This window comes from Lycorma delicatula, chromosome 5 (genome assembly GCF_047948215.1).
Source record: "Lycorma delicatula isolate Av1 chromosome 5, ASM4794821v1, whole genome shotgun sequence".
NCBI lineage: Eukaryota > Metazoa > Arthropoda > Insecta > Hemiptera > Fulgoridae > Lycorma > Lycorma delicatula.
Window position 1 is genome coordinate 128,755,097 of NC_134459.1, and position 23,648 is coordinate 128,778,744.

A 23,648-nucleotide genomic window follows, 5' to 3' on the forward strand; every position below is an offset into this window, starting at 1 on the left:
TTCTTTCATCTATTCAAGACAGGGTTGTTCAATATTCCAGGAGAAAAAATCTTACTTCATGAACATACAAGCACCATTTTTTTTATTGCTTGGGGATAAGGGGTTCTCTCTGCTTCCATATTTCATTTGATCCTATCCAGTTAAATCTTTAAATAGCAACAGCAGAATTTTAAATTAATAAATTTATAAATAATTATTTATAAGTAAATTATTAATTAATAAATTTCCAGCATCTTTGGAAATAGCAATAGAAATATCAAGGAGTTGGATTATCAATAGAAAATTTAAATAATGTTGTATACAATAATCTAATCGTATATTATGCTTAATACATTCCATGAAAACATCAATCTAAGCTAGTCAATATTTCATTTCATGTAACAAGGTAAGTTTGGAGTAGCTCTTTCCTTTTTTGGCACCAGTTGAATTTTATTTGTTTGAAGAGAATTGGAGAACTGAAAAAATACTAAGAATATTCCATATCAATAAAGGAATTTCATGTATATTTTTTTTCATGAACTATTTCCAAGAAAGAAATACTGTTTTTTTTTTTCAGTTTATTTAGTAGCTTTTTTTACCAAATTAGTTAAGGTTGTATAGAAAAGTCTAAAGAACCTTCTGTAAAAATTTGAAACAAATCAGTGCAGTGAGTTCTGAGAAAAGTTTCTTTTCTTAGCATTACATTAGATAGGGATTCCACCTCCCGTTAAATGAACATTTTTGTTTTTATATTGAAAATTAGCATCTTAACTGTTTATGTGTGTTACTAGAAAAATTGGTAAAATTTATTACTTGTAAATAATGAAATCAGTTCTGTTATCTAAGAGAATATGTATAATTGAGCTGTATTTATTAATACAAAATATGTAGCAAATATTAATGAAAATTAATGATAAAACAGTCCAATTATTTGGTCATTAGGTTATAAATTTATCAATTTGAAGTAGATAGATCAACTGTAATTTTGAAATATTTACTTAGTTAATAATTCTGTTAAAAATGGAAAACCTGTCTTTATCAGAGAACACTATTTTAAATTAATGTTTATAAATGTTGATTTGTACATAATAAAACAGTGGCCAAACATACTTCATGAATGTAAAACTATTTTAATAACTGTAGGAAAAAGTGACATACTCTACTTGGTTTTAAATGTTTATTTAATAACAAATTTTGCAAAAACATTATTTATTGTACTTTAATTACTTTTCTTAACTATCAGTTTACAACAATACCTAATGACAAACTAAACAGAAGTTGCAAAACAAACAATAGTTTCAAAAAAAAGTTTTAGTTAATTTTGAATTAACTTTGATAGTTTTTTTTTAAATAAAACATATTTAATTTCTAAACTAATTTAAAAAAAATATCTTTGACCATATTATTTTTTAAAACTTAATAATGTTTATTTATTGAATATTTCTTGCATTCTAGGTTTTTTCTTAATATTTAGCAAATATCTGATACATATAATATTTGCAAATATTATATATTAATTATTGCTCTGATTCCATTAGTTAAAACTTCTTGATTAAGTGGACATCTCATTACCAAATTGTCACAACCATTTGGCGAACGGCTGTGTTCTAATATTGTCTTGATTCTGGATCCTTCTATCATTGACATTAACAGTGTATTCCTAAAAATAAACAAAAATTTGTTACATGATTAAAAAAAGTATTTTAGATATATAATTATATTTTGAATGAATTGTATAAGGTCAGAAAATAAAGCATTATTTTATAAAAATAATAGATTATTTTTAACACCATGAAATTATGTAAAACTGTCAACATTCTAAATGACAGGCTGTATCAAATTTAATAAATACAATATTTTCAAAAGTCACTTCATAGTGTTTTTAATCACTCTCATTGCTAACTTCAGCAACTGGTGCTGCTGTTCTCATTCTGATGTCAGTTGCTGGTTTGTTTAGGTTGACACAAAATGTGTTTTACAAATTATGTAATCAAAATGTGTACTGGATTTTAACTGTGTTTATTTAGTATATTTATTGTGTGTTTATATATAGTCTTAAGTGAATGAATATTACAAACATCATTTCAAAATATTTGGGACTGTCAAGATATGGTCCTTTGAAATATGTTTATGTGTGTGTGCGCGCACGCGCATGTGTAGAATATAAAGGCTGTTAATGTTGGCAATTTTTGATTTGCATATATTACATTGTCGGTAAATGTTGACTACACTGCTTTGACATATATTCAATAATACAATGAGCACCTAAGAGCCTATTTATTGTATCTTTGAATGTATGCCCTGTTTGATCAATGTAGATCATTGCTCAGTTGACACAGTTTATATATTCCAGGAACACTGTGTTTTATGGCTGTGTTCTTTTGTGTGTGATTGTTTTGTTTTATTTTTTGTCTATTTTTTTTATTGCTTGTTGATTAATGTAATCAGGGAGCCTTTTTTTTTTAAAAAGAAAGTCTATATCAATTTCTATAAATTAAAAACAATAATTTTAATTATTCAGATTTACAAACAAAAAATTCATTCTGTATTGGTGAAGTCTACAGAAATATATGAAACGAAATATATAAACAAATAAAAGAACAAAAAATATGTTGATTATGTCTACAATTTTTGAGTTAACTGGTGGAGGGATAAAAATATTACAACATGAAATCCTACCCTTTCAGTATTTGACATTATTATTCTCTCCTGCCTTTTCTTCCTAATAATAACCCAATACTCCAAATAGTGTTATGTACACTGACTGAGACACTTCAAACTCTGTTTCTGTTCTCATAGTATGGGCAAAATGTGTTGAACACATTTCATGTGCATCATGAACTACCTTTTTCTTTTAGATAGGAATCTTCTGTTCTTTGCAGTCCCTTTGGAATAATAATGTTATGTACTACATTATCAAACATTAATCATAGTTTCAATTAACCTTTATTCTTTGAAAATTTTACAGTAATCTTTGTAAATCTTAAAATAATTTAGTTCTCTTTGGAAAATATAAAATTAAAGAGTATTCACTTTTTAAATTATTGGAAATTTCCATCCAGAAGATCTTTTTAAAGCTATTATTCAGTACTTCATCAGTGGTATTGCTTCTGGTATTATTGTAACATCCGCACCTTTTTTTTTAATGATTGGTTACTAAAGGGGTTTTCTAGCCATTTCAAGATGAATGCCACAAGCAAAACCTACATCATCACCAACAGAGAAGCTGCATTATTATGTAGGCTTTCTATTCCTAATTTACCAGGTTGGTAGTCTACTGAAGGGCTGGCTTCACCCAAGGGCACCTTGGTCTTTTGGTTTTTTGTTGAAAAAAAACCAAAAGTAGGAAATGAGTCCTTCAGCAGTTCATGATGTCACCATGATTCCAGAATGGAACCAGGGTGATTGATTCTATTTCATTTGTTCAAGGAAGAAGGAGTAAGGAATAAGGAAAGGGGTCAATAAAACCTGGTTCTGGATAAGTCAGTAACGCAAAGCTAAACTGCCTGTGATTGGGATTTGACCAGGTAGTTTACTGTCTTGCTCAGGATCAAGCTACATTATAGTTAAGATAAATTTTCTCCATGAACTGGTTTAGCACCATAAGTCTAAATAATTGATTTTCTTTTAAATGAATTTTCTTTTCAAAAATGTGAAAGAGGAAAAAGAGGAATTGTCAATTTATACAGAGATCAAAAGTTCACTTAAAGAAAAATGGAAGAACTTCTTTACATACATGGTCATAATTGTGCATGATAGATTTACTAAAAATATACACTGATACTACTTCTGGCTGTGATGGATTTTTCCAGCTATTTCTGAATTTAGAAGTAGCTATATTAAAACCTTTTCTTTTTATAACATATTTATATTAGATAATTCTTTTTTTTTTTTAGTTCTAATTTTCTATGCACATTTTTGAAAACTACATAAAATGAAAATAGAGAAACTTGAATAAAATTAACTTAATCTGATTGAAAATTCGTATTAATTAACTACTTTAACTCATATTGCTAAGCCTTGATCTTCTAACCTTGCTTATAGAAAGAGATGTTTCATTTCTGCAGTTGATCAAAATTTGAAATTTTTATATCTGAATATTTAAAAATAAACTTATTATTATTAATATGATTGGCTGAACCAATAAGTACTCTTCCAGTAGTTTTAAAACATTGATGATTTAATCAATCATCACTTATGATGAAGTCTTCGATGGTGGGATAAAACTGAGTTATATCAATCAATATAATTCACTACAAAAATTTGAAATCAATTTAAAGTGCTTTGGAGGGTAGTCAGTATAAACAATAAGTTGACTAGAAACACTAATGTAATTGCATTTTACCCCATCAGTGATGCCGTAATGCTGTTGGAAGATGACGATTGCAGTAGTTGGCAGAAAGCCCTTTCTAAACAAACAGTACTGTTAATATTTTGCTCATGAAGAGCAAAATCAACACGATCAATTATGTTTACTAATCCAGATGTCATCTCATCCACACCTATAAAATAAATAAAGAAAAGATATTAAATGGGTAAAGTAAGTTGAAACTATATTATTATACATTTCTAATAAATGTATAATTGTTCAATACAAAGATTTTTATTTATATGATTCTGAGATGTAAAATGTGAAGTGCTTGTAATTATTATTTACTTCAGTGGCATAATTTCTTTTAATCCCTTAACATTGTTTATAAAAGCTTCTATTTAACAAAACATTTATTGAATTACATAGTTAGTATAGTTAGAATTGATTATGTTATATCTAGTTAATACTACTTGAACATCTTGCTAGAAGATGGATTTTGAATTTGGGGAGTGTACTGTATTATGACAATGAACCTAGTATTGAGCTTCTTTCTTTGCTGTTTATGCAAGCAAACATACAAATAATCAGAACGAAGAAGAAAAGAAAACCAAGGTGTAACTTAGTCAGTTTTAGTCATAAAAATGTGTTTATAATTACCACATGCATTATTATACTGAAATTTTGAGTAGTTAAGTGAAAGAAATGGTAGCAAAATTAAGAAAAAAGATTTTAAATAGTATTTTAGATAACTGTAACTACGATGTTTTCTTAACATCATCTTACTTAATAATTTTAACATTTAGAAAACTTTAAATCTTGTAATGCATTTGTTCATAGAGTAAGTTAAACTGATGTAAGTTGGTAATTTAGGAAAATACATTGTATATGTAAAATTGTTTACATTCAATAGTTATTTTATATCAGTATATTAGTGATATTTTTGAAGTTCTTTAAGTTATGTTTAATCATTAGGCTTTACAAGACTATCCTTTTCAGACAAATAGTTATATAAAGGTTAACTATATTTATAAGGTTTATCTACTACTACTACTATTTATAAGGTTTAACTATATTTATTGATAAGCATTAAAATGTATTATGTTGAACTTACTGCGTCCATAACCTGGATGTGTTGATGCCGGTGAAGAAATCACATGCAGTAGCTTTGGTAATACTACAACTGCACCAAAACCTATTATTGCACCAAGAAGAACTCCACCTAAGTCAATTTTATATGGAGTATATATACCTGGAACACCACCATAACCCTGCAACAAATTTTGTAATGTATTAATGAAATAATAAATAAGTATGGATTAATTAATTTTCATAATACTGTAACAAATGTTAGTTGAGTTTATCCTTTATTGCATGAATACTATGTTACTTATAAAAATAAAAAAAAGATAAAGATAAATTTAAAAGCTTATTTTTTAATAATGGTGTTCATGTTCCAAATTCATTAATATACATTAATTTTGATTTTTTTTTACCATTTCAGCTGCTGTTACTGGGTAACCAAATCTTCCATCTTGTCCCCTTTCCTCAGCAGGTTTATCTACTGCTGCAGTATTTGTAATACTAATTACATTATTTTCAACTGCTTGCTGGTCACTTTGCCTTCCATCTTGTGTAAAGTATTTTACAGGACTTGGCAGGAAACCACTGAAAATATTAAAGATAGTAATGTATGCATTGTAGAATTAATTTTGTTTATAAAATTTTCAATAGGTGAAATGAGGTTACTGTAACTGATTCATTAACTGCCATAGTAATTATTTAATAAGATAATTATAAAAATAATTTTGATTAATATATTACCTTATAATATTTTGAACTGAAGCTGGGGTTGATGCTGCATCACTATTTGATATCTGACCATATATTATGATAAGAATAACAGCACTATTTATGCTACAAATAAATCCTTGCTGTTCTTCCATCTGGAAAAAAAAGCTATTGTTAGTTTGAGTTTATGCTTATCAGGTAATGCTGAAATTTAATTAATCTTTATTTTTCTCAACATACAACTGCACTAGCAGTTTTACCTTTCCACACTTTTTTAATGCATGTACTCTATATTGATGTATTACCATGTAAATTATTACTGCATAAAACTTGTTTATTGTTAGTTTCCTTTATACAATGTGTCCATAAAATAACAATGGTATTACAAATAGTCATACTTTTGGACTAAATCATGTCAGAGATGTAAACTGTATATCAATATGAAGAAAACTCTCAAAGAATCTTGCCTGTTCACTGGATTTTGGTGTACATTCTTTTAGTTCCCTTTCATAATCAAAGCAATATTCAACCTTTTTCCTTACACGACAGAGAACATCCAGTGTGATGGACAAAAGTTTCAGTAGTCTGTTCTTTTGAATGGTTTAATTGCTAACTTGAACAGAGAATGCTTGTGTCTTTACAATATCTCACAAATAAAAATTCATAGAGGTAAGATCTGAAGTCCTTGGTGAGTAAACTACCCAACCTTCTTGTCCGATTCACTATTGAGAAAATATTTTGCTTAGATAATCCCGTACAAATGCATCAAAATGTGGAGGAGTTCCATTTAACTACAGAATGGAATTTTCCAGGATTCAGAACACTTCATACCCTTCTAACAGATGCATGAAGTTGTTTCCCGTTATAGATTTTTCAGCAAAAAATCAGAGCCCCATCATAAGTATTTTGTCTTGTCCAGTTACTCTCAAGCATTAACTTTTGGGCTGTTACGTTGATGTTTTATAATAACATGTGGAAGTTCAATACCTTGTATTCAAACATTATCCAATGTAATCTTCCTGAAATATGAAACATAGTTTCGTCACTAAAATTAAACCTTGTTTAAAACCCCATCATAATGTAACCTATCTAGAATGTCTGTAGCAAATTCAATTCATTTAATTTTGTCCTGTGAATGAGTTTTTATGTAACACCTGACTTTTATAATCATTAGAGCGTAATGATTTTTGTTTAACTATGTGAATTATTGCTTTTTTTGGAATGCTAATTCCACAGAACACTTCATATTGATTTTTTTTCAGTCACACAGCTACAACAGTATCATCAGACACTGATGGTAATTCTGGATGTGACTACTTTAGTAAGCTGCCTCCTTTTCTGAGTTGTTTGCCCCTTAAAGGAATGTTATTTTCTTGTGTGATTCTTTACTGACAACAAAACTATTTATGCCTATTAGTGTAACCAAATAAAACTTAGTGAACACATTGAACCTTCCTCTGCACCTTAATCATGGTGGCTAACGAGCTTCCTGCAGCTATTGTTCTTGTAACAGCATGCACGTTCTGATACAAGTACATGCTTACTTATCGAAAACTAGGGCAATTTCTCTTCATTTTGACGTGTATAACAAAGCATGAAATTTTGTGTTTCAAAACTAAGAATATTTTAAACTCCACCATTATTTTATGACTTTCTGTATATTCATTCAAGAAGACTATGTAATTAATAGATTAATGATATTTTTCATAATAAGATAAATATACAACAATTAATATTATTTGTACAACATTTGTCACAGTCCTAATCTTAGTTTCAAGGATTTAAATTGCAGTTAATTTAGTATTAATTAAGGTCTTATGAATTGAAATTTAGTTTGACTTAATTCATTCCTTGACCTACCAAAAAAACATGATTTTCAGACACTCCATGCATTAAGTTTTTTATCCTTTATTTCTTTCTATTCAACAGTTTTACGTAGTTAAAATCTACACAGTTGTATGTTGATCTTGTGTATGTGTACGTTGCAATCTGTTCAGCTAATAAACAATAAGCAACCCTCACCCCACTGATAATGAGATGAGGATGATATGTATAATATGAAAATGAGGTTTAGTCTTCTACAGACTCAGACCGACCATTCCTGAAACATTGGTTAATCGAACCCCAACCACCAAAGTACATCAGTATCAACTGTCTAGTATTCAAATCCATACAAAACAACTAACTAAGATTTGAACCTGAAAACCTTCAACTTTGAAATATGCCGTTTAACAACTGATTTACATTGACTAGACCAATCTGGAGGCGTCTGTAGAACTCTGTTCAGAATTAAAGCAATTTTTTGAATAGTCTGGAAAAATAAACAGAATATGAAAAATTAACATTGGTTATAACTGTTTCAATTTGGATAAAAAAAACAGTAGAGTATTTTTACTTTATTTCATTAGATTTAGATTGACCATTGGACCACAGTTCTTTAAAAGTTCTTCCTGCTTGTAAAATTATGAAACCATCTTAAAAAAATTTAATTTTTTTATTTGACAAACAATAAATATAACTAAAAGAGTTAAATTTGTCACATCCGTTGTAATTTCAATAACTCTAGATGTTAATTAAAAAAGAAAAAAATCATGTCATGTATATAATTATAAAAGTAGCCTTGAAATATAATAATAATATTTTTTTTTTGATTCTGGGAAATCTTCCTACAAATCTAAATGTTAGCTGTAAAGTTCAGTTTAGAGAAGAAATACAAACAAGAAAAATTGATTGTAACCTACAATTAATCTAGGAACATTAAAACATGGATACTATGAAAGCAAAATACCCATCATTCTGTATGATGTATTGGTAATTTAATTTTGAATCACTATTATTTCCTTATTCATGCAGAAAAGGAAACTAGGTACTTATAAAAATAATCGTGAAATAAGAATAGTTTCAGATTTTCATAAAAATTTGGTTTTAAGTTAATCTAAATGAATAGAGAATAAAATACATTGCCTTCTGTATTCTTTTTGTAGAGTAATTTCTAGAAAAACATAAGAGTTTTTCACCAGATTTAGTACAACAATTTCGGCTGGGAAAAAAATACTCTTGTACGTAATTTTTAAAAGAAAATATCTACCGAAGGAGAAAAATTTCTACCCGATGTTGTAGTACCGGCGCAAGCAAAAGGATGGATGAATAATGAATTAGTATGAGACTAGATTAAATACATCTGCGAACGTCGTCCAAGTGCTTTATTACAGAAACCTTCCATACTTGTAATTGACAGTTGTAGGGGTTATACGACCGATGTCGTAAAGCGATATGACTAATTGCTGGAAAGTGTGGTTAGATTATTATTCCTTTTGAAATTATATCTATTCTTCAATTTCTAGATATCTGCGTAAACCGACCAATCTAAACCAAACTCCGTAAATACACACTACACAAACCGGATGGCCAGTACGACTCACGAGACTACCAAATCTAGTAAAATTAACTAATAGTTCTTGATAGGATTTATGAGATTATTGCGGCTTGATCAGAAATACTTGATGATTTATTAAAAAATCGTTCAAGAAATGCTGTATTTCGAACGTTCTGTGGAAGTGAGTGTTATTTGTAGTTAAGTGATTACCAAGATAATCGCAATTCTATGGATGACGGAAAATCGAGCACGGATGAAGTAATTGAGATACCACTACTACTACTATTATAATTTCTATGCTTTTAATAAAATATTTATAGCATTGGCTGATTTACTGAGATGCAAATAACAAGTACTGCTATAATATGTTCAATCTTCTATGGTGATTTTGAAAATAAAATGTAAAAAAGTAACAATTTTTTTCTCTTCAATTTTCCAAACCTGGTTGCGCGTGGAATAGGGGTGTATACGTTAAGTAATTTAGAAAGCGTAAATGAAAATTATTTGAACAATATTTTTATACAAATTAAACAGAGATTAGTAATATTTAAAAACTCATTGAAGGAATAGTATTATTAATTTTCCATTTTTGTAGGATTTTAGGAATCTAAATTCTAACCTTTTCTTCTAACCCTTTGAGGAGTCAAAATTCTTTCTCAGCGAACACTAGGATCTGTTTGAGAGGACCCTACTTAGCTAAACATCTATATACCTAAATATACCTAATATACCTTGCCTAAGTATCTAAAAACAATTCTCGGTTTTTGAGTTCTAATATTTTAAGGAGTAAAAAATAAATAAATTGTTTTTTGCCGTTTTATGCTATCGCTATTGAATCTTTATGAGATTTGGTGACTCTATGATGCCAATTTATGTTTATACTTGTGATTATGTATTTCTCGATAGAAACCGCAGCGGGAAATCTAAAAACCAATTACTGGGTCAAACTGTTGCTCTGAAGAAATTACAATACATTGATAGCTTTTATAAATTGAAAGGCTTTAATTTATTTGTCATTATTATTCTCACAAGCGTGAATTTAATGAAAACACGAGGTCCAGAGGACAGAGCTCCCCGGCTAGATGGGAAGGGCTAGCAAAACGAACCCTGAACGGCTAAACATGCCTTGACTGCGAAGGAAAATGCAAGTAACCATGTATCGTGGGTGAAGCCGCAACGGGGATGCTAGTCTATTATGTAAATTAAAAAGATAAAGAATGAAAAAAGATTTCTTAATTATTTAAAGCTATTAAATTTTAGTGGTTAAATTGTTTTGATTAAATCGATTATTGAATAAATTAAAAATTAGTTAATTAAAATTGATTAAATTATTTTTATTTATTAAATGGTTTATAGAAAGCGGGTTACCACATGAAAGTGTCTTCGGTTCGTGTTCTTTGTTTATTAATGACTTATCTCAGAATGTCAAAACATTCATTATTTTATCTCCACAGATGATAAAACTTCTGAAAATTGTTTAAAAGGATTCTCTTTTTCCCTAGCCTCCGGGAATTACCGTTCAGGCATTACTTCAGAGGATGATATGTATGATTGTAAATGAAATGTAGTCTTGTACAGTCTCAGTTCGACCATTCCTGAGATGTGTAGTTAATTGAAACACAACCATCAAAGAACAACGGTATTTACGATCTAGTATTCAAATCCATTTAAAAGTAACTGCCTTTTCTAGGACTTGAATGCTGGAACTCTCGACTTCTAAATCAGCTGTTTTGGGAAGACGCGTTCACCGCTAGACCAATCCGGTGGGTTTGTTGAAAGGGACTAGAAAATTTAAAGTTAACAGTTAAAATAATTGTTCACTCGTAATTTATTGATTTAGTTAATGAACAATTTTCTGTTGCTCATAATGTAAAGATAAAATGTCATCACAATTTTATCGTTTGTTGATAAATTCTATGAGATAATCAAATTAATTTTGTGTTTAGCAAAACCAAACCATACTGTTTCGCCATGAAGCGTCTTAATAAAGCAGTTCACTTGTCATCATTATTAAATATTTATTGTGCTTACGTTACTTCTATTTGAAATATAATATTAACTCTTGGGATTCTTTCAATAGTATTTTCAAGATGCAAAAATGGCCTCTTAGATTTTTCTTTCGCGCTTTTAAGTATGAATCGTGAATATAGATATTTAGTAAATTAAAAATTTTTACTTACTCACGAGTTTACGAATATTCTGCCTCTGCTAAATAAAGAGGTTATTACTCGTCAAAGTTTAGAAAGCATAAATCCACAGATGAAAATTAGTGTCTTTAGGTATCTGAAATAGTGATGGCGCTGCTAATTAATCAATGGAGAGGATAATCTAATGTAAAAGAACGTCATAGGTAGTAAAAATTCAGTCGCCAGTTCAACAATCCATCTCCTATCTGCTCGCCTCAACTGAGCTTTCTAAACTTTTGCGAGTAATTATTTTTTTTATTAAAGATAATACTTCTTCCGAGTAACACAACACAATATTTAAAACATCTCCCGTCAATTTATTCAAAATACATTGAAAATATTTTATTTTACAGTACCAATATTATTCAGTCGGAAAGTTTTTAAATAATACTACTTAAAAAATTAAAAAAAAATAAGTTAAACTTTTGCGCAATTATTTTTTATAATCGTGTACAAATAAATAATATTTGCTTAAGTAATTTTCATTAATGCGTTTAATTTAACTGCTTTTTTATATTTATTTAGTATTTTCAATATTTATTTATGTATCACATACATGTATTATTTTTAAGCATTATAATGGGCTTAAAATATTTTTAATTTTTTTATAAATGTGTATGTAGCTGCACTGACCAAAGTTTTATCTCGGTTACCTTCATCAGTCCAGGGAAAAGCTGTAGGATAGTTATATATTCTTTATTGGTAGAAAAATGCGTTATCAATTTTAGATATGATCTATATCATATCGTAATCAAGAAGTTCGTTAGAACTTCGCCGGTAAGAGTCCGCAGAACTGGACAGCACAGCGAAGTCAATGAACTATTTTACAGTTCTAAACATGAACTATTCTAAAAGTGAAATGAAAATGGGGGAAAAATAAAAAAATAAACATGAAAATATTATACTTCAGTTCAATTAGATTTGCAATAAAGAATACTTTCAAAAAATACCTCGAATTTTGTTAGGCATTTTTTCCTCCATTTGATGAACCGCGGGATTCGAATATGTCACTTTTTCCTCAAAAAGGTGGGTTTACTAATCGCGCCGCTAGGTAGCAGTACTTGAGCCTACCAGGCTGGTCTAGTGGTTAACTCGTCATCGCAAATCAGCTGATTTCGAAGTCAATAGTTCTAAGGTTCAAATCCTAGTAAAGGCAGTTATTTTTATAGGGATTTGAATACTAGATCGTGGATACCGGTGTTCTTTGGTGGTTTAATTTCAATTAACCACATATCTCAGGAATGGTCGGCCTGAAATTGTACGAGACTACACTTCATTTACATTCACACATATCGTCCTCTGAAGCAATACCTTACGGTGGATCCGGAGACTAAACAAAAAAAAAGTAGTAATACTTGATAGTACTAGATAGCGTACAAAAACTTGATAATGTACTTGAAATAATAACATTTAAAATAAAATATACTACAGCTTGTTTTAATAGTAAATGCTCTTATGTAAATGAAAGTACTGAAGATGAAACAATTTTTTAATTCCTATCACTTCATTAAAATAAAAGTATTAGACAAGAGATTATAGGTGCTAATAAAACACAAAAAAACACGAATAATAAGAAAGTTGCAAATGTGGAAACAAAGATTTGTTATATAAAACAGAAATAAATTGGACTGGTAAAATTTTTTCTACAATTAGAACTATTTGAATAATTGATGGCGAAATAAAAAAATTTCATTTAATAATAATTTAAAAGGTTTGTCCACGGATACGATAAAAATCGAAGGTTACACTTACAAAGTAATAAGAGCAATATTACATCACGGATCTCCGATTTGTGAAGGCCATTATACTAGTTTTATTAAATAGGAAAAATGTGGTATGAAGTGAATGACATGACTATCAACAAAAAGAATTGGCTGAGGAATTCCAAAAATGTATATTTGTTTGTTCTAGAAAGGCAATAAATTTTAATAATAAATCCATAAGATAACAATCAGTAATTCATAAAAAAAATAAAAGAATAATTAACAAAACGCAGTGATATCCAAAAAAAAATTACAATGGAATTGTAAACCGTACGGTAAGAAATATCTCGCAGATATCATTTCTTCCACTCAAAAACAAAAATTTTTGCAGTATAAATAAAACTTTTAACAAATGATACTGATATCAAAAAAGGTAAGACATTACATTTCTACTATCAAAATCTGTTATTAATTTAGAATTTTGTTTAAAAACAAGATAAATTTATGTAGTAGACAATAGATGCACAATAATAGATAATAAACGATGTTTAAACTTTCAATATATAGGCAAAAATAGAAAAAAAATATATATATATATATATATATATTACAAAATCTTACCGTCCCGATTTTATTTAAATGTAATACACATCACATTTACAAAAATAATAATAATAATAATTCTTATGATTATTCATTGTTTAATAAATTACCTCAGCTTATTTTCTGTATTTTTTACAATAGAAAAGATATCTTTACGCTTCGTAAAAAAATTATTTTTGATGATTTAAATGTTTTCCCTTTTAGAAAATAAAAAAATCCGTTTCATGTCTAAATCAACGAATCACGTTATTTAAAAAAATATATATATATTTTTTTTATTTCAAAAATGTTTGATAATCCAAAAAATTGAACGAATGAATAATTAAATTTTTATTAAAGTGGTTCAAGCGATTTATGGATGTAAGTGTAAATCTTTTACTCAGATCATCATAATTATGTTTTTATTTTTTCCGGTGTTTGTTGCTTCTTTTTTTTTGCAACATATATATATATATATATATATATATATATATATATATATATATATATATATATATTTATTTTTAAGATAATTTTAGATCCTTAGAAGTGTTTTGTAACAATTTTTCTCTTTTCTTATTATACGGAACCTTAAACATTGTTTATTATCTATTATTGTATATCTATTGTCTATTACATATATTTAACATGTATCTTTTTTTGAACAAAATTCTAAACTAATAACAGATTTTGATAACAGAAATATAGTGTCTTACCTTTTTTGATATCAATCAGCATCGTTTTGTTAAAAACAGTTTTATTTACAGAAATTTTTGTTTTGAGCGGAAGAAATGATATCTACGAGATTTACGGTACGGGTTACAATCTCATTGTAATTTTTTTGGATTTCACTGCGTTTTGTTAGATTATTCTTTTTATAAATTACTGATTGTTATCTTATGGATTTATTATTAAAATTTATTGCCTTTCTAGAACAAACAAGTATACTTTTTTTGAATTTCACTGCCAGTGTTTTTTTTTGTGATAGTCATATCATTCACTTCATACCATATTTTTCCTTTTTCAATAAACTAATATGACCTTCACGAATCGAAGATCCGTGATGTAATATGGCACTTACTACTTTTGTAAGTGTAACCCTAGATTTTTATTGTTAAATTCGATTTATTTATTCCTTTTTTAATAAAATTAGTATAATCTCTTGTATACTAATACTTTTATTTTTTAAAGAAGTGATGGGAATTAAAAAAATTGTTTCATTTTCAGTAGTTTCATTTATGTAAGAGCATTTACTATTAAAACAAGTTGTAGTATATTTTCTATTAAATTTTATTATTTCAAGTACATTATCAAGTTTTTGTACGCTACCTAGTACTATCAAGTACTACTATCTAGCGGCGTGATTCGTAAAGGTACATTAAAAAAATGGATAAAATGACATATCGAGTCCCGCGGTTTATCAAATGGAAAAAAACGTTGTCTAACAAAATTCGAGGTATTTTTTGAAAGTATTCTATTCTTTTTTACAACTCTAATTGAACTGAAATATAATATTTTCACGCTTATTATTATTTTTCCCTCCATTTTAATTTCAGTTAGGTTAGGTCATGTTTAGAACTGTAAACGTAGATCGTTGACTTCGTTGCCTCTTACCGACGAAGTTTTAACGAACTTCGTGATGGATGTAAATGTACATTTTTTACTCAGATCAAAATAATTATGTTTTTATTTTTTCCAGTGTTTGTCTTCTTTTTTTTGCAATTTGTCATTATATATATATTATTTTTAAGATAATTTTAGATCCGTAGAAGAAGTTAAAATAATTTTTACGAAGCAAAGTTTATTTCAGACTTTTACTTTTAATATTATTGCAGTGTAATATACTTTTATTAAATAATTTAAATAAGTTTATTTAAATGTAGCTAATTTGAAATTATTTCATTGTAATTAAAATTTACGCATTTACTCCACGATAAAAATAAAATTAATTTTATTAAAATAGATAAATTTTTAACTTACCTTAAAACAATCTTGTCGTGTTGGCTAAAAGAGTACGATTAATTTTTTTTGTTTCGTTCGTGTCATTTATATGAAAACATGTTGTTTTCACTTTCCCTAATCGGATTGTCCCTGGGCAACGAGTGTGACATTTTTACTCTTCCTGGTGGATCATTATATACAGAATTCTTATGCATACTTATTGTTGAATATATAAGTGAAATATTCATAATGATAACATTTTCATTGTATTGTTCTCTCTTTTATTCCAGAATTATTTTTGTTCTGTCTTAAGAACGTTTTCAAAATCATTCAGTTATATTATTTTAATATGCGAATAATAATAATAATAAAATTCGTGCAGTATTTTACATAATATATATCCTAAATAACCAAGAGATTCTTAACTGAATTTTTGATGACGTTACTTTCTTCCATTTTTGTACTTTACATTTCTAACTTAAATGTATTAGATTTTATAATTAAATTATATTTTTTCGTAATGATGTGTTTGTATAATGTTACATTTCTGTATATTTGATCGGTTCATAAATGCTTTATTTATAACTGTTACTGCTGCTTCGTTCTGGAATAATCTTTTTTCTAGGTGATGAAAAATTAATGAAAAATCTTGGATTATTTTTTGATATTAGATCGATTATTTGACTAAAGCTTTTCGAAAGGGATCCCTAGATCTATTAGTGTAATTCAGTATAGTCCATTTTACTGTAACTGGATAGTTACATCTATATTCGTTTCATTTCTAATAATTAAAAAAATTATTTAATTAATTTGGATTACAACCATTAACCTTGATCCATTTATTCTTTAATTCCCAAAAAATGAATAGATAACAATTATGAAAATTATTATGCAATATTTGCGCGTAGTAACAATTCCCCAGAGAATATCCAATTTAAGCATAAGATTTGAGAGTCTACTATCTAAATATAATCTATTTTTTTTTAAATCTTTGAAAATAAATTAAAAAAAAAAATAGTATTCTACAAATCACTGAGGGCGCTGGCTAGGTTTATTAAATAACTACGATGTGCGAAAATGTCTTGTGCTTAGATGTCACTGGAGCGATTGCCAACGATTTGTAAAATGTATTCATGAGATATTTTTATACCTAGATAACTTAAAGGGAATCCCAGACATGGCATTACAATTACATGAGATGTCAAGCTACTTGCAAATATTTTCAAGTTCGAGGTTATATTACTGTCCGTCAAGTAAATGTGATTATTTAGCATACAGAGAATAATACAAATTTGAATATCACCGGTTCAGTACTAGTCGAGTTATATTTTTGTCGTTGTATTTGAAGCTAAATAATAAATTCGTTTTACAAAAAGTTTAAAAAAGATTCGTGGGAGATTTTATTTTATTCCCCAATAACTTTACTTTTAACCTGTGAAATATGATTTCAATAGTAAAATTTGTCAAAAACCTTTAGAAAAACAATTAAAGTACTTTTTTTTATGCTTCTTAACCTAAAGCGACCTAGCCAGTGTGAAAAGCGTAAAATATAATTATAAGGATATTCTGTATTAAGTACCTAATAAGTAAACTTCTTTCATTTTCCTTGCTCAAATTTAGCGTTTTTGACCAACGACTTTTTAGTTATCGGTCATTTTTAAAAAATAATTATTATTACTCCACTAGAAAAAAAAACTGATATGTCGTTTATTATTAAATAAACTAATGTGTACATAAATTTCACGTAACTATTTTTGGGGGGGTTGGAATAATGTGGGATTAAAAACAGATTTTTTTTTTTAATTTCCTTCATTAACTGCTACTGAGAGGGGAAAGTATTATATCGCGTTGTAACACCGAGTACAACCTGTTGTTCTGGAATGCTGCTCATAAGGTAATGTGCCAGGTTGATCATTTTCTTGCAAGTCACTCTACATTGCTCAAAATGTGAAAAAATATTTCTATTTTCATTTGTATAGATTCATCTCATCCAAAAAATAGTTTTTATTTATAAAACATTTTCTTAATCAATCTATCAAAACGAACATAAATTTAAAAAACTTTGGTTTTAGAAATAACCAATCCTGTGCAATTATTATACAATAATTATCCCTTAAAAACTGCTGATAACTGGATAACTGTTGTCAAAAAATGCTCAAATTTGGGGAACAGATTGGTTATTACTTAACAGGGCATACTTTTTTGAATTTTCAACAAAAATTTCTAAAATTTTGACGTCCAGTAAGGTTAAAAAGTCTGATGTGGACACCACATTTCTTTCTTTCTGTCATTAAATTACATATACACATTTTTTTTTGCTGGACTTCATTTAAACTTATTTCATTTGAAAGTGAGATACGATCCTCCAATTCTTTAATAAAGTGGACAGTTTCACAATTGCTGAAATATTCGTTTTTATTAACGTCAAATATTTATACAATTACTAGCGGACCCGACAGACGTTGTCCTGACGCGGCATTATTCTGTAATAAATGCACACACACAAATATAAGTAACTTAATTAAGTTAAAATTAGCAGGAATGTGTTCTAAATTTCATTAAAATGACTATTAGTATGATATTATCAGTTTGTGATTGTTGTATTATTGTAATGGGTTTATTGATTATGTGTAGTATGGTTAATAATTATTTTCATTGATTAATTATGTGTAGTATGGTTAATATTTATTTTCACTAAATATTGAGATGTCCGATGAAAATTGAATTAAAAAATCGAAACGTCGTAAAATTTAATAACTAGTGTAATTAATAAATTTTCATCCGCATTACTACTAATTTTCACTTAACATCATTCTAAAAAAGTACCTCCTACATATTTTTTTATTTATTTAATAATTTTGATGTTTCATAACTATGTAACAGCTTAATTAATCAATTAATAAAAAAATTAAAGCACTGTAAAAAAGCAACGTAGTTAAAATTTTAGTAGAAATTTTTATCATTTTTCTCATTCTTTATTTTTAACATCTATTTTACCAAATTTTAGATAATTGTAAATTAAAAATAATTTTAGAAAACTTTTTATAAAATTAATCAGCTAAAACATTATAAATTCAATTTTTTAAATATACTTTAAACTATATTATAAGTAACTTATATTTTAATTTTATAAATGGTATAATTTAATGTACAAACTTAAATTTTTATTTTCAAAGAGCCGTTCAATACTTCATAAGTTGCATAGAATCAAATGAGAACTGACAATTTAAATTTGTAGGTTAAGTTGATTGTTATTGAATGCACGTGTATACATCATTAAAATTCATGAAAAGTCATGTAAAATACTCACTTCAAATTTGCACAATGTACATTTTTTAATTAAACTTTAAAATGTTATTTCAATAAATAATAATATATTATAATATTCTCCATAAGCGCGCAATTCTAGCAAACTCGGCAATGCTTCGCTATTGCTAGATCTGAGTATACATAAAATGTATATACTATACAAATGTATAGTATACATTACATTACATTACATTACATTACAATACTCTACATTTTTATACATAAAATTCTTTATACATTACTATACATAAATGTATAATATAGATTAAATGACAACAATTGAAAGTTTCATAAAACCATAAAAACTGAACATTAGCAATTTAACAAAATTTAACCTTTCACTTTATAAAAGTCAGAATGTAAATAAATCCAAATGGCAAAACAACAGCACTACCTATCGGATTTAATTCAAACTATTCTCTAAACACGGTAGTCCTTTAAAAATACGAATTTTAATGTAAGAACAACACTAAGCTACGACGCAAGTAACTGATATGCGAAAAGCAACAAAATAAAAAAAATTCCTAGACCCCGATTGCAGCACCAACTACCGGGTTTGACTGATAAACCAAAAATAAAAAAAAAAAAACGTCTAAAACGCGATCGCAGCTCTGCCTACCAGACCCACACGCTGCCTACCGGACCTAACTGTAAACCTTAACCATCCGAAGATCAACACATAAATAAATTAAAACTTCAATACTGTACCTTACAAATTTGCACAATGTATATTTTTTAATTACACTTTAACGTTATTTCAATAAATAATAATATAATATTTCTCAATACGCGCACAATTCTAAACGCGATCGCAGTGCTGCCTACTTGTTACTTAATCAGTTGTGATTTTGTTTACATTGGCAACGGCCATACGGGCTCTTTGTGATTGGTCGTTGTGTTTGACAGCGGCCATATTGCATTGATCTGATTGGTTTTCCTTTGTTTACATTTCCATCTGATTTATTAGCCTCTTATTTATTAAAAAACTGTTTTCTCGCGATTTTTTGTAACACAATAATAACACAAAATTACGAAATATTTTTCTCAATTTGATCGCAGCACCAACTGTCGGGACAAACTAAAATTAAAATAGAATATTATTGAATATTCGATACTGCGATGGTAGCGCAATCTGTCAGATCCAATGTAAAACATTCCAAAATCAACAACTACTTATAAATAAAAAAACATTTTCCAGTGGACCAAATTGTGAATCTAAATCATTCTTGAATCCCCTTGAACACACACAAAAAATTTCATCAAAATCGGTCCAGCCATTTAGGAGGAGTTCAGTGACATACACACGCACACAAGAAATATATATATAAAGATTAATTCATCAATCTTACATGAAATATCAGCATAGAGTAAAAGTCCCTTTATTACTCGTTTTATTAGATCAGTATTATTTGTATTTTTGTGACTTGCTATTTAACAAAAGTTTCAGATTTCTGGTGTGTCGTATAAATAAAAGTTAATAATAATTAAACTATTCCATTTAGTGAACTCCTGTATACTGGTTACAAATGTTAATTTCGACCTTACAATGTAAAATATTCACTTATTATTGGATTATTTGGTGAATAATCAAAAATGGAAAAGAAACAATCAAAAATGAAAGATATAAAGAGAAAGAAAACGTTAAAGAAACGTTCAATATAAAGTGAAAGAAAATCTTAATACCAAAGAAAGAATAAAAAGATTAAGAGAAGATAATAAATATAAAGAGAGAGAAAATTTAAAAACTACAGAACGTGTATACAAATTAAGATCAGAAGAATTATATTAACCAAAGAACGATTAAATGATTAGCAACAAAACACAAATAAACGAAATGATGATCAATTCCGACTTTGGGAGAATATTTCTGACAATATCAGGGAAGTAATGAACTAAAAGATAAGAATTCTATGCAATTTATTAAAGATCGGGCATGTATGCCTCAGTGTATATATTGTTCTTGTGAGCATCTATTTTTCAGTCACACTGTAGTTAAAAATAAACAGAAATTCCAGAAAAATTAAATTAAATTAAGCAGAAATTAAACTAGAAAATCCAAAAATAATACGATTCTAAATTATAATTTTCAATTAATATTAAAATAATCAGATGCTTCACCTAATCTATTACATATACACATATGTAATAATGCCTATTAAATTACATATACACATTTTTAAAAGTACATATAGTTTTATTTGACTAATAACTTCTGATATTTTTTCATATTTAAAAAAAAATTATTTATTGTAATTTATTTTACAATCTGAGGTTAATAACCTATAACAATTATTTATATATATTTTATATGTATATATATATATATTTTTTTTTTATTGATTAATAAATCAATGTATTAAATTAAAAAAAAAGTTAAAAAAAGGAGATGAAGTCTGATTCGAATCTTAGAAGCCTACTCTTCTAAGATCCAGATATTTCATTAATTAAATTTTCATTTGGCTATAACTCTGGAACCAATGAAAATAATACCACTTATGACATATTGTTGAAAAGCTCTCAATGAGGGCTTATTACTGGAGTTAAGAAAAAAATCAAAATACAATTTTTTTGATTTTGGGCTTTTTTGGACACTCGATTGGAATCAAAAGGAGAGGTGCACAACTGGATGTTACAACAGTCCTAAGCCCAAAATTTCAACATTCTACGGCTAATCGTTTTTGAGTTATGCGAGATACGTACATACATACGTAAAGACGTCACACTGAAACTGCTCAAAATGGATTCAGGGGTGGTCAAAATAGATATTTCCCTTGAAATCTGAAAACCAAAATTTTTGCATCAAAATACTTCCTTTATTTGTACAAGCAAAAACGAGTTTTTCTCTTTCAGATTTTTTTTTTTTAATAGACTAAAAGTTTCACTAATTAAGTGATATTCTATAAGTTAACAAAAAAGTGATTAGGGTATAAAATAAGATCCACCACAACTTTTTACCGTTATATAACAAATGATTACGCTTCAACTTATTGGGAATAATATAACGCGTAATAAATCAATAACAATCATTAATTGAAGGGAGTTCTGTGTTTGCTCCAAATGAAATAAAGGACAATGAGAACAATGTATTATAACATTAAAATTATAAATTTATGAAAGTGGTGTGAAAATTACCGTGTTATTGTTTTCATCAAAGAATTGTATGCATGTGACTAAAAACCAAGAATTTGATCAATATGTCCTGTAGTTACTAACTTATAGCTATCAAACATGAGGCGATGCAATAAAGAGAAAATTAAGATCAGTACATTTATTTATTTAGCGTATGGCACTAAAACATAACACCAATTACAGTCAAAACTACAAACAAAGATTTAAAAAACTAATATATGCTATCGATTTTGGAGTAGCCATCAGAAAATCTTCAGGATTCCCTTCATAAGCTGTCCTAGGGCAAACTTGTGTGATGTGTCTGATAGTTTGATTTTCACCACACTCACAAAGGGCCGTCGGTGTTTTACACCATTTATACAGGAAATAGGCGCACCTACCATGCTGAGTTCGTATTTTGTTTAGCGTCGACCACGTCTTACGTGGCAAGTCAAAACTCGGCGGCCTTTGAGTAATACATGGGATTTGGTTATTCTGCTTTGTGGTCCACTCTCGACCCCAGGCGTCAGTCAGGTCAAATCCGTCCTCTGTGGCAGCAGTTGCTGTTTTGATAGGTGGCTTTCTAGATCGAAGGCGACCACGATTGGCATCCTCAATGTCCACATGTATTGGCAGGTTTTGATTGTCCATAATCTTCTTGTACTTTCTTACAAAAGCGTTCATACGGCGCAGGTTCGGGGGTGGTATGTGGCTCAATACCGGGAGCCATTCCACGGGAGTAGACCTGAAAACCCCGGCAATCATTCTCATAGTGTCATTAAGTTGAGCATCAATTCTATGAACATAAGGGCTGTTAAGCCACACTGGTGCACAGTATTCAGCAGCCGAGAAGACCAGGCTCAGAGCCGATGTGCGCAAAGTGGAAGCCGATGCTCCCACTTAGAGCCATGTATCCTCATGGCTCCGGAGCCATGTATCCTCAAATAGAATTTTAAGCTCCCTATTAGCAAACTTGTTACTCAGATGGAAGCATGACACCTCTGTTTTACTAGCATTCGGTTGGAGGAGCCATCTTCGGAAGTACCTTCCCAGTTTCTCCAGGTCAGCCATCAGGACCTCCTCCGACTCTTCAAATGATCTAAATTTTATTGTTAGCACCCAGTCGTCGGCGTAGCCATGCTTTTTAGATCTTGTCTCTGGCATGTCCGCAAAATAGAGGCTGAAAAGGAGAGGCACAAGTACCGACCCTTCTGGCAGGCCATTCTTGAGTTTCCTCGATGAGCTTATATCGGATCCCTTGATAACTTGGAACATTCTGTCGTTCAACATGTTATTAAGGAGGCGAGCAGTTAGTTTGCATTTGATTACACGTAGGACCTTACAAATCATGCCTTCTCTCCAGA

General features: G+C 28.6%; 2 protein-coding genes across 11 annotated transcripts in view; one reads left to right on the forward strand and one right to left on the reverse strand.

Moving 5' to 3' along the window:
- The window catches only part of LOC142325382 (uncharacterized), a 157,207-nt gene that overhangs the window by 112,854 nt on the left and 20,705 nt on the right, over positions 1–23,648 (forward strand). For 7 of the 10 annotated variants that reach the window (XM_075367089.1, XM_075367085.1, XM_075367083.1 and 4 more), the window contains one exon: positions 5,793–5,974. The exons of the other annotated variants lie outside the window; for them this stretch is intronic. In XM_075367089.1, coding sequence (XP_075223204.1) covers positions 5,793–5,974 — 182 coding nt within the window. The remainder of the gene's footprint in view (positions 1–5,792; positions 5,975–23,648) is intronic. 10 annotated transcript variants of the gene reach the window in all.
- On the reverse strand, positions 1,486–5,586 carry Desi (DM4/DM12 domain-containing protein Desiccate; the record flags this gene model as incomplete). Its single annotated transcript, XM_075365495.1, has 3 exons — positions 1,486–1,639; positions 4,325–4,481; positions 5,403–5,586. Coding segments are annotated over 3 exons (495 nt in total), but the record flags the coding sequence as incomplete, so codon positions are not given.